The 12,847-nt window shown below is 40.3% G+C and overlaps 1 protein-coding gene across 5 annotated transcripts in view; it reads left to right on the forward strand.

Moving 5' to 3' along the window:
- asic1c (acid-sensing (proton-gated) ion channel 1c) overlaps nt 1–12,847 on the forward strand; it is a 152,563-nt gene that overhangs the window by 128,892 nt on the left and 10,824 nt on the right. For 2 of the 5 annotated variants that reach the window (XM_034105145.2, XM_034105143.2), the window contains exons 1-3: nt 6,972–8,082; nt 11,394–11,544; nt 12,066–12,193. In XM_034105145.2, the coding sequence (XP_033961036.1) occupies nt 7,441–8,082; nt 11,394–11,544; nt 12,066–12,193 (921 nt within the window). In that variant the 5' untranslated portion in view covers nt 6,972–7,440. Of the gene's footprint in view, nt 1–6,971; nt 8,083–11,393; nt 11,545–12,065; nt 12,194–12,847 lie in introns of those variants that run through there. The other 3 variants (XM_034105141.2, XM_034105142.2, XM_034105144.2) reach the window with 3 other exon arrangements.

Genomic DNA, 12,847 nt, shown 5'->3' on the forward strand with positions numbered 1-12,847 from the left:
TATTGGAAACAAAGCTAGACACTCCACTGCATTATTCCTTTCTCTTTACCAAGAAAATCATTGATACTGCTGCTGATATTGCTAGATGTTTGAATACAACTGTTTGCCAACACATTCTCTACTAACTTAAAGTATTATCTCATTATACTGTAAGTCAGTGTTGTGGTAAAAGCTTGTTGCACTGCCCCAAGTGGCAAGTCTAAAGCGTTGCATACATGATGTCTCCGATTGTGGATGCAAAGCAAATAGTCTTTTGCACAATAAGATTTATGTTAAATACAGTATACTCTCCCCCTTTTTTTTCTTACCAAGGAAATGCCAATGTTTCCCCCTTTTTGATGAATTTATATGAGGTATTTCAAAGTATAAGCCCCTCTTAGCTAAAATCCATTTTTGCTTCCCTGGCAATACTCGTGCAGAATACAAAGTGGCTGCCGCTTGCTTTTCAATGAGGTTAGTTTCATTTAGAGGCAGGCCACAAGATGTCTCCCTCTGCTAAAGAAGCTGCCGTTCAGCACAGTGACATCCCTGATTGCAAGTGTTTTGGATCTAACCGTCTCTCTTCTGTAACAGATTTAAATTTCTTTGGTCCTAAATCACATTCCTACAGAGGACTTCTAGGTTTTTCTCTGGACTTGATTTGTATGGTCTAGAAATTCAAGGTAGCCGAGTTGTGAAATTACTCAATGGTTGAAAACTTTGCTGCAATAGATGTGGAATATTTCCTTAATATCCAACAAATCAGCTTTATTTATTTAAGCTTTAATTGTTAATTTTATTTATTTTAAGGAACTGTAAACTGTATTTATTTCAATGATCCTATATTCATTAAGTAGATCGATCTAATGTGTTGCAGTCACTTTACTTTCTACATGCCCCAAGTGGCAAGTCTAAAGCTGTGCATACATGATGTCTCCGATTGTGGATGCAAAGCAGCTCACATCACTCACTAAAGTGTGTCAACTGTGTCTATTTGACATAAGATGAGATAAGATAGTACTTTATTGATCCCAATTTGGGAAATGTTTGCGTTGCAGCAGCATGACAAATAAATGTAAATAAGCAACTACTTGCAGCATAAAACAGATTGTGGCTCACTCAGATTGTGACACTCAACACATATTGCTTAGAAGTTTGCCATCAACCTGAGAGGTGGATATACAGTATGTCAGTGTTGTGTTTGCAGCTTGTTTTGGCTACACACAGGTACAGGTACAGCAGGTTTAAAGGTCACCTATTATGCAAAATCCACTTGTTCATGTCTTTCATACATCAACATGTGTCCCCTCTGTGTAATGAGATTCTGAACATTTTAGGAAGAAAGATTCGCTCACTTTTTGTCCTGAGCCATTTACATAAAAACCTGTCTGAAAATGACCTGATCAGATTTTGACCACTTTATGATGTCATAACGATTTTTTTGGCTTTGGCCAATCACCAACCAAGGTAACCCCCCCTTATTTTCATCTAAAGTAACAGACAGAGAATCAGAGAGGTTTACGGGATGCTACAATGATCTGTTTGGTATTTGGAGCCAAACACTTCAGAGAAATGTTTTGTATATATCTGAGACCTATAATATATTGATGAAAAACAGTATAATAGGGGACCTTTAAGACAAAAAAGCTGGAAATCCTTATAATTGATGCTAAAACTTGAGAATGTTGGGTATTCTTGTTGAGAGGATGACTAAAAACCTTTTTTGATTATCAAAATGTACATTTTTCCCATTCATTCTCAACAAAAAAAACAGCAATACTTCACCAAGTTACAGACAGGTAATTCTTACACACACCATCAACATGAGAAGTGGTAAAATGCCAAAGTGAACCCTCACAGATGCTGTCTTCAGTTTTCTGAAAAGTGGTAAATGATCCCCCAGGAGAATCATTCTGGACTTTCCAGTTCTGGCTGTATCTTGTTCAGGTTGAGGGGACAGAGGAGCAGAAAGCTTTTTCATCAAATCCTGCATGGACTCAGGGGATGGAGGAGTGATGAAGCCCTGGGAGTGCAGCACTGTTTACGTGACATAAATAAGAGGGAAGCAGTCCAAGGATTGATTAATAAATGAAGTTATACCAGTGCAAAGCTCTGCACATGGATAATGACGACTGGTTGACTAAAGAATACAGATTACAATAATGTGTGAGGAGTTTACAAATGTTTATGTGTCTCTGAGCAGCGTAATAAAAAGGGTCCGGCAGGAGAGAGTGAGCTGGATCTGTCTTGCTTTTCCTGTTATTACCCGTCCCCTTGTGTTATGAAGGTCTTCATGCATGTAAACGGTCTGCAGAGTCAAAAACCCTCAAAGTACACCCTGTAGGGAGTAAAACTCTAACACAGAAAAGACCTGTCTACGCTGCCCCAAAACGCCTCGTTGGAGATTTCTCATTTTCCATTGTTTGCTTCCTGGGTTCTGTGACGTGTGAACACCCAAATCAACAACAAATGACCGGATTGGCCCAAACGGACCAATCCGCGGAGCACCTCACACACCAGGATCCCTTTGCTAACTAACAGGGAGTCCCCATTGACTTGCATAGAGCTCCCTGAACGCTGGTAATAGACGAGTTGGGATCGCGGAGAAATGCTCTCCGCAGACCCATTCTCACAGCGTTATAAACCTTTTTCTTACTCAATATCAAGCCACACTTATTGTTTTTACTTCGGCTGTGAGTATTTGTGTCTGCTCAGGGTGAGTTTCGCTTGTTCTCGAAGTATCGCCGACCCGGAAACTTGTCCGCTCCTCGCAGCAGATTGCAGCGGCGAGCAGTAGCTAGCCTCGCAACGTCCCGACCTATCAGAGCACACTGGGCTCACAGGGAAGGGGGGGCAGGAGCTCCAACAAGCCGTTTAGGACAGAGAGTGAATACACATACTTTACAGAGATGCTGTATGAGAAACCAATGTGAGTTTGGAAAATTGCACAATTTAAATCTATTCTAGTAGACCTCAACAATAGAAATATGATCAGTAGAAATGGCCATGACATGGGACCTTTAAAACATCCCCAATAGTCCAGAATAGAGGAAATCTTTGTTGCATAAAAAGAAGTACAGAAAGAAGACAACTCAAATATAGAAGGATAAACAGTACTGCGAAGATCATTAACAGGTTTTCAAAGGTCTACAACAGGGGTGGGGAACCTCCGGCCCCCGGGCCGTATACGGCCCGCGAGACCATTTGGTGTGGCCCTCAAGGTAATTTATAAACACACGCAAAAAAGAAAAAAATTAAAGAAATCTAGACCGCAAACAAATTAAACAAAGCGAGTGCCTGTTTTTCCTGGCCAAGGTCAGGGTCCTTGAACACAATACGAGCCTAATGTGTCATCACGTGGTATATGTCTCGTCTGACAGGGGTGCAGTTCTGACGGAGAGCACCAGAACGTCGCTCCGGCACTTGCAAGCAGTACCCATAAGGAGCCGTACACATGCCGCAGTTTTTGCGTGGCTGTGTCTTTAGTTGAAGGCCCGGTGGCGATCTGTTCATCTGTCATACTGATCATACAGTCAATAACTTTATTGTTATTAGCATCTGGTTAGCTAGCTCTGCTAACGAATATAAGAAGCTTTTTCTAAAACCAGTGAGGTAAAGGCACATCTTTATATGATCATTATAGTTATAAAAAAATAAGAGAATAAAGTAAACGGGTATAAAATATATTATATGACAGTAAAAAAAAGTTGTTATTAATAAACAAGAATACAGTTTGAAAGGGGAGTGATTTGTAAAATATCCATAAAGAAAAAGAAAATCTGCTTCCAGTTCTGTTTCATATGTGTTGAGAGATGTATCCATAGATCTCCTAATGTTGCTCTCAAAGTGCACCAGATTGATGCTTTTAACCCCCCCCCCCCCCCATTTAAATAATGTCCACATGGATTGATGCTTTTAACCCCCCCCCCCATTTAAATCACGTCCACATGGATAGGAAACTAAATACATTTGCACACATCTTGTGTCCAATATCTTTCTGTTTTGGTGGTCATGCCACAACCGTGCACGTGCATGCATACGCGAGTCATGGAAAATATCTGGATTAAGAGGTTGCTTTTTCTTTGCACAGCATGAAAGAAAGGCGAAATGAATGGGCTGTGATTTTAGTATTTTTAAGCAGAGGTCAATAATTTGTACGGCCCTCGGAGGATGTTGTAAAAATTGAAATGGCCCTTGAGAGGAAAAAGGTTCCCCACCCCTGGTCTACAATGTAAATGTTTAAAATGCAAATTTAGTACAGCGTCTAATCAATAATGCATATTAGGTGATAGAAAAACGTAAAGCTGATTGTTGGAAATCTGCAGGAAGCACATTAAACAGAGTAATGATGATTGTCATGCATTGCCTGTCTAACCTCTGCAGCTGGGAGTAATGAAACTGCGCTGTGGTTCAAACTGCTGACGAAGGACATTTCATTGGCTTTTATAGGAAAACGGAGCTTGAGTAATTAAATGAATAGCACCTCATATCTATTGATATTTTTCCAAAGAAACCAAGAATAAAGGAAGTCCATGCAGCTGGTCAATAGGTGGAGAAACCAGGCAGTCAGCTTTAACTCTGATAAGGTTTTATTGTTGTAGTTAGTTACTGGCGGAGCGCTCATGAAGCCTTAGTATCTTTCTCTTCTTTGTTTTGCTTTGTTATTGGGTCTGACATAGTTATCTACACTCAAAATACAGCGTTTTGTTTACTTTGAATGGATCTTTCCCAAACATAAAGAGAATCTTTAATAGTACAATTAAACACAGCCCATCTGGTTGTTTCTAAAAAGAAAAAGTTTTGAACATAAGGCTAAAGAGAAAGCAATGTCAAGCAGTTGTGTTGCATTCCAGTAAGAACAAATTAGGTGTTATGCAAATATGAAATCCAATAGCTGTTAGGGAAGCTGGACCCCTGCAATTAATTTCGATGTTTTTCTTTTTTTTTACCATAAAGCCCTGAAAGATAGCAGGGACCAATACGGTGCTGTTAATGAGGCTTCTCTTTATTTTCTGTATCCAGACATTCATTAATGTTATCGAACAACTTTTGAACACAGACAAAACTGTTCTGCATGATTCTCTCTTTGTTATAATTAAATTATTTAGTCTTTTATTAAATTGGCTGCAGATAAATTCAAATGTTATGAAATACCGCAATCATTTTATTGAATTTAGTTCATTAACAAATGTGCTGGTAGGAATAAAAGACTCCCATAGGTTAACTTTTTGATCCTTAGAATAAAATAGGCATCCTCCGCACTTAATGATAGAATGGTTTTGATAATGTTAAAGGTCACATGTCATGGCCATTTCCACTGATCATAATTCCATTGTTGAGGTCTACTAGAATAGATTTATACTGTGCAATTTTCCAAACTCACATTGGTTTCGCATACAGCATCTCTGTAAAGTGTGTGTATTCACTCTCTCCACTAAACGGCTCGCTGCAGCTCTTGCTCCCCCCCCCCTCCCTGTGAGCCCAGTGTGCTCCGATTGGTCGGGACCAGTCGGGACGTTGTGAATTCCGCTGAGCTCCGTGGAGGTGTGATTTCCTTGTTTAGCGAAACACAGCCAAACTCACCCTGAGCACACACAAAGTCACAGCCGAAGTAAAAACAATAAGTGTGGCTTGATATTGAGTAAGAAAAAGGTTGATAAACGCTGTGAGAATGGGTCTGCAGAGAGAATTTCGCCGCGATCCCAACTGCCTGTTATCAGCCTGCAGCCAGGGAGGAGAGATCAGCAGAGCTGCCTGCACTGAGTGTGTGAGGAAGTCCGTGGATTGGTCAATTTGGACCAATCAGCGGGGGCTTAACGTAACGGCTCCGCGGACGTAACGTAACGGCTCCACGGATTGGTCCATTTCATTCCGGGGACGACATGACATCATGATGTCCCCGGAAGAATCAAATGGACAGTGACGTATCTCCAACGAGGCGTTTTGGGGAGGTATTTTCTGTGTTAGAGTTTTACTCCCTACATGGTGTACTTTGAGGGTTTTGACTCTGCAGACCGTTTACATGCATAAAAACCTTCATAACACACAAGGGGACGGGCAATAACCGGAAAAGCATGACATGTCACCTTTAAGAGTTATTAGCCAAACCCTTTTCTCTGTTTGTTATATTAAGTTAATTTACACGTTCAATAATCATAAGCCTCTTTTCTGTGTAAAAGGGAATTGACACATAATCATTTACTCAGACCATTTACTCTATGTAAATTAAAACTGCCACCACAGATAAATTAGAAATGTAAAAGCGTGCTTTGTGGCTTTAAAATGGGGAACCTTTACCTCAATTACACACAGTTATCCAACATTGTCTCCATGTTTCCCTTTTCAGAATGTGTATTTGATCACCACAGCTGTGATCAGTTTGCTTAGCCAACAGTCACATTATAAAATGAAAAGATTCCAGCTAACATAATGGAAAATAGTGTCAGTGCGAATGTGACCCTTCTGCCAAACAGAATACTTTAATAGTCTCACATAAATGGAGCAAATCAACTTTGATATAGCCAGAGTCACATCTGCATGCTGCGGCATGTCAGCGCTCATTACATTGCATTTGTGAAATTATATTTGAAACTGGCAGAAAAGAGGATCGAGGAGATGTGCCATACTGGATTTTTCTTAAACATTTTTAAGGGGATTTTTCATCCAACTAGCGGGCTCCCGTCAGTTATCAATTATATAGATGTATTGAGCCAAGAGCGAGCTGAAGATTCTCCAATATTTTTCAGTTTGAGAGTTTCTTTATAACAATTATTTGTACTTTGATTGATACCTCCCCCGCCTCTCGACACAATCGGAGGTCTACTTCATCACCGGAGGAAAACAATTTAATTCACTGGCTCCACCTCATTCTCCATTCGACTCTAGAGAGAGTGTGTAGGGGGGCAACAAGCGTTATACTCCCTTCTGCAGGCTGCAAGTCAACAGTCTCAGAAGCATATCTTCAATCTGTGTAAAAAGGGAGGAGTTGGGTTCTGGGCAGCTACGGCACAAAGAGAGAAACCACCGGAATCTGCAAGTATTGTCTAGCACTGGAGAGGGAGATGGAGGAGTAAAAGATCAGAGCAACAGGGGTAAGCCTCTCCGGATTTTCAAAGTGATTGCCTCTGGGAGTGAAGCCGTCGCTAACATCTGCCATTATTACGTTCATTTATCTCTTGATGATGGCTACGCATGATGTTTTGTTATTAATGGACTGATTCAGCTAAAGGAATCATTATATAAATGAATTGTACCTCCCAAAGGAGCTCAGTTCCTTTGTTTTCGCCAAATCATTGTCAAGCGTGAACAGTGGGACAGCTTCACATCAGGACTCCAGTCGCTGCTACCTGGAAATCGTGATGGTTAAACCTGGAGATGGTTGTGTGTGAATTAGACATGTGTAGGGTTGGAATCTAAGAAACAGCAATTAGTAAAGGAGCGTCCACCTTAACAGAAGCAATTATGGTTAAAGCACCAATATCCGAAACAGTCGCCATGGCACCACCGCTTAAAGAAAGTGATGCCCAAGAGACTCCTGTCCAAAAGAAGTCCAGATCACTTAAACCAACACTGAAAGAGATCACTGTGGATTTCATAATGAGGACCAAAGTTCATGGTTTGAAGTTTATCTTCTTTCCGGACAAGTCGAAACTGCAGCGAGTCATCTGGATCATGGCCTTCTTCCTTTGTATCAGTCTGCTGTGCACCTTGTCCTGGAATCGGATCCTCTACCTGATGTCCTACCCTGCCATCACCAAGATCTACATGGTATGGGCTCACAACATGTCCTTCCCAGCTGTTACTTTCTGCAACAAGAACATGTTCCGCATGTCCGCTCTGACCAAGGATGACCTGTACCACAGCGGCTACTGGATGGACCTGATGTACCCCAATCACACAGTGGTGGAGCAGAGCGTGTCCCTGCTCAGAGACAGCCACATACAGGGTCTCCTGAACCTGTTGGACTTCAAAAACTACACCCCGCCCCCTGCTTTCAGCACCAACACCACAGAGATGATGGGACGTCTCAGCCACCAGCTGGAGGACATGCTGCTGGAGTGCAGGTTCAGAGGGGACTCCTGCACCTACAAAAACTTCAGCACTGTATGTACAGAGAGAAAGATGGTGTTTGTCAGCTGTGGATATGAATGGTTGTTTACAAGGTGTATTAATAATTCATGGAGCATTTGACGACCCGCCCTCAATCTCTCAGGGTGTGTTTGAGCTTCAAAGCTGAAAACAAGCCTTTACTGTTTTTACCTCTCACACATGACAGATGTTTTCTTTATTAAACTAAACGTCTACAAAAGTCAGTCCCGGAAACAAGTGCTTCCTTCATGTTGTGGTGATAATGTCATGGCACGTCATCATCAAGGATGTTGTTGTCTTCTTTACACTCTTCTTAGTTTCTCATTTGGTTATACTCTGCCTGGCAATTCTTACTCACAGTTACTTTAACGCCTTTTTGCTTTACAACCCGTGACAACAATAGAAAGGCAGACAAATTAGAGCATTAATAATTCAAACAAGTAAATCAGTTCAAATGAAAAATGTAGCTTCCTTTATTAAACATCTGGAAGGCATGTGCAGTGTACGGTTTTGTATTGAAAATGCAGCAAAGCCTAAAAGAAAACGTTAATTACGTTTTAAGTAAGCACTGTATGCTGCATGGAGGGATTGGATGATGTTATCACAATAGTAATATTTCTTTCTCCAATGTTTTCAAAACAGCCTTTAACGTCAGAAAATATGAAAGGCTCAACAGAGAAACTTCTGCAGTGAGAAATCCGCCTGCAGAGCGACTCATTTATTTCTACAGCACTGAGAATAATTTAAATCTGGGACGCACTGGTAGATTTAAAGCAGTAACCTGTCACTGGATCTTCATTTAACCAGATATATTAGTATATACAGCGTCATGAAAACCTAACCTGTAACTATGACTACTACAGTGAATATATTTGAAATGCAAAGTCTTGCACACTGCAGTATGTCAGCTGTCAACGGTGGCTTCCCTGTTTTGCAGATATCTCTGCAATCTCTAGCATGACGGTCAGATTGCATGGAGCCATAATTGGGATTTAAACTGTCTTGTGCTTGGAGAGAGAGAGAGGTATATGGTGTGGCTGTGATGTGACAGAATGAAGCTCCTTTTTTATCTAAACTTAAATCTGAATCTTTAAAGAGAGGTCTCTAGTTACAGTACTCTTGCAGACCTCATTATACAGCCAGCAGGGGGAAAGGACCAAAGCTGTCTTATCTATCTGAGCTGCATGCCCATCTGTCTGTGTCTGGACGTGGAACACTGACTCTGATCTCTGGAGATCAGCTTCGCAATGCTGGTTGAATTTTTGCCAGAAGCCCTATCACTCCAACCTCAGCACTGGGTAGTGAAAATTAACCATTGGATGACATTCCAGTGCTACTGGTGTTGTGAAGAAAAACCTCTACAGCCACATAAGCATCATGTCAGGATGTACAATGTTTGTACGGCCAATTATTGTTTGCCAAGGAAGGATATTTGGACATCCATGATCATTAATGTAGGAAGTGTGGCTCAATTTAGCAAATCACTATTTAAATTCAACAATGAGGGTTTTAGATGGAAGTTTGAAAAACTGAAAATGACCTAGTCCTGAAATTAACCATTTATAAAAAATGTGGTTTGAATTCCCCTTATTATATTTTCAGGAAGTGATGTTACATTTGGAAAAAAAATCCAATCTGGCTTGATTAATCTGATGTTGAAGTTTTAATTTCAATATTGCAGTTTGACCAACCTTATTGAATTATTGAAATTCAAGTTGAAATGATTGACAGAAAAAGAAAATTCGACATATTTTATTAGTAGAGTCCATGTGTTAAATTCAGTGGTATTGTTCTGCAACATAACATTTAATTGTGATTACATTTCACGATAGTATATTCAATAATATTTTTAATTGAATTCATAATAAACATTTGTAAGCCTTTCTTTCATTTTATTGTGTTATGTTGGTGTATGATTGGTCATCCTGATTCTTTCACACTCACCCCATTTAAATATGAAGTTTTTTGCCACCAACACCAACACGCAGATATTGTTGTAACTTTGATGAACTCTATTCTTTAAAACGGTGCAGATTTTTCTGGTGAAATGTCAGGGGTGGGGAAAAATAGGACCCAAATGCAGTAAGAGGACTAAAAGGTTAGGTAACAAAAAGCGAGCTTTATTTCCCAAAGCTGATGACAACAGAAAACAAGGAACAACTTAACATTACCAAAACCCGGGGAGTACGAGGAAGGATCAGGACAGAAAACCTCAGGAACAAGCATGGAGCGTGACAGGTAGCATGGACAAGAGCATGGACATCAAGAGACAGGCAGGTAACATAGACGAGGAGAGACGAACAGACATGGAGCACAGGGGAAGACAAGACTAAATACACAGAAGGGTAATCACAGGACAAGACACAGCTGGGCAGGGGAGGCAGAAACACAAGGGCAACAGGTGAACACAATCAGACACACCAGGGGAACTAACGACAAGAAGGCAAACACAGGAAGTAGGATCAGACAAGACACAAGGAGGAAAACATTTCAAAAATAAAAAGGTGGAAAATAAAAACATAAAACCATGATATGAAATGCATGAATAACAGATATTGAAGTTCCTCATAGTGTTGCATAACCAATCAATTCTGCTGTGTGGTAATCTTATCTCGAACTGATAGACTTAGCTTGAATTGACACAATCCTTTAAGCCATTTTCAAAATTGTACATTTTCTTAGTCTTGATCCGAACTCTAGAGTTCAGTTTCAACTCAACATTTACAATCGTGATGCAGATTTATTGCGACTTGTTTTGCAGAGGGTGGAGAATTTTCCAATCACAGTGAAAATCCATAGACTTGGAAAAACATTAAATATCTGTCAACTGTGACTCGAAAGCAAAAGCTGAAAACAAGTCATTTAATTAGTTCTGAAAGATATTTTGTGTGAGGCAATGTACTGTACAGATTGCACATCAAGCGGTAAGTCAAGACACACACATATGTTTTTCAAACTCAAAAAAGAGTGTGTGTGTGTGTGTCCAGAGAGCATTCACCTCAGGTGTTTCTTATTTAATGACGGCAATATAGTATATTCTTTCTTAAGATACTCAGAGGAAATTTGGAGTGAAATTGGGTGAAGATTGATAGCTGCGGCTGCTGCGAAGGAAAGCTCACTCATTCCTCAATTCAGAGCCAGCTGCCAGTTTAAAGTCGGTGCAGTTTCTCTGATAATCACAAAGCCTCTGCAATGATTAGCGGTCCTGCATAATTACAGGCTGACATGTAATACATCTTGTAAAGGTGCACAATTTACCACAGCACAGTGAAAAGGCTTTAACTTTTCATTTACGCTCCTTCTTTTTCTCTGCTCTTTCTTTACAGATTTACACACGCTACGGAAAATGCTACACTTTCAACTCTGGAAAAGACGGCAACCCTTTGTTGACCACGTTAAAAGGCGGCACGGGGAACGGCTTGGAGATCATGTTGGACATCCAGCAGGATGAATACCTGCCTGTTTGGGGAGAGACAGGTCAGTATAAAACAGTAAACGGTAACATGTTATCCTTGTGAAAATCCCTCCATCTTGTGTGGTTACACTGAAAATCCAATCTATTCTCGTCACAAATCATTTATCTAACAGGAGGATGTATTACTTTATTAAGATAACATAATCACAATATTTCCCCAGGTTTTCTTATCTTCTTTTTACTACCTATTGTCTTCAGAACTTTGAATACACAGAAGTGATGTACGAGCTATTACTATGTTTAATAGATAAAATGTTTTTCCAGGTCAACCACCCACATAAGATATAATAAATTACATTTATTGACATATTGGTCCAAACAAACAACACCCACTGTATTCATAAAGTTTACAGCATGTAATAAATCTGAGGTTCTAAATCTGTTTTATGCCATAAAATATATCTCTGATATCAGCTCTCAGTAGGGGCTTTGGGAGCACTAAGCAGCAGTGCCGGAGCCAAAGAGCGGGTTTCCATAGGCGACCGTATTTGTTGTGATATATTCTGGCATGCTGTATCCACAGATGAGACCTCCTACGAAGCAGGCATCAAGGTTCAGATCCACAGCCAGGACGAGCCGCCCTTCATTGACCAACTGGGATTTGGTGTGGCCCCTGGTTTTCAAACTTTTGTGTCATGTCAGCAGCAACTGGTACCTAATGTTCAGCCTCCTCCACTCCGGCCTCCACCTTTTCCCGCTCCGCTTCATTCTGTGTTTGTCCCCAAATCCTCGCCAGCCAGTGCCCATTACCTCTGTGTCTCAGAGCCTGGAGCAAAATCAGATTGTTGGTTTAAATGTGCTGTTAAGGTGTTATATAAACACCCAGGGGTTCAGGGTACACACTTAGGGTTTATAGCAGACAAAGAATATTGGTAGAGCAAGACCTAGTAATGACAGATTTAAGAAAACAAACATACTGGGCTTATCTGAGACTATCACACTACACACAAATATCTGGCAGCTAGAAATGTCTTCCTTGCTTTCAGTTTGTGGGGGGGGAAAAATAATAAAGCCTATTCGAATGCTATGAAATGTGTCTACTGGCCAACTAAAGAGAGCAGAATTCACACAGCCACGATCAACAGGCTTTGATCTGATTAATAAAAATAAAAAAACCAATTTAACGTGTTTGAAGCAAAAATGACTTATAATTAGTTAATCTTATAATTTCGTATAATTAAAACCCTTAATGTTAATGGTAACGTTAAAAATGATTGCCAAATTGGTCATCTGGCAGCCAAAGCCAAAATCAGATTAACTTTAAATAACTGACCTCTCATGACTTTCTGTATCTTAAAGGTGGGG

This window comes from Pseudochaenichthys georgianus, chromosome 17 (genome assembly GCF_902827115.2).
Source record: "Pseudochaenichthys georgianus chromosome 17, fPseGeo1.2, whole genome shotgun sequence".
Taxonomy (NCBI): domain Eukaryota; kingdom Metazoa; phylum Chordata; class Actinopteri; order Perciformes; family Channichthyidae; genus Pseudochaenichthys; species Pseudochaenichthys georgianus.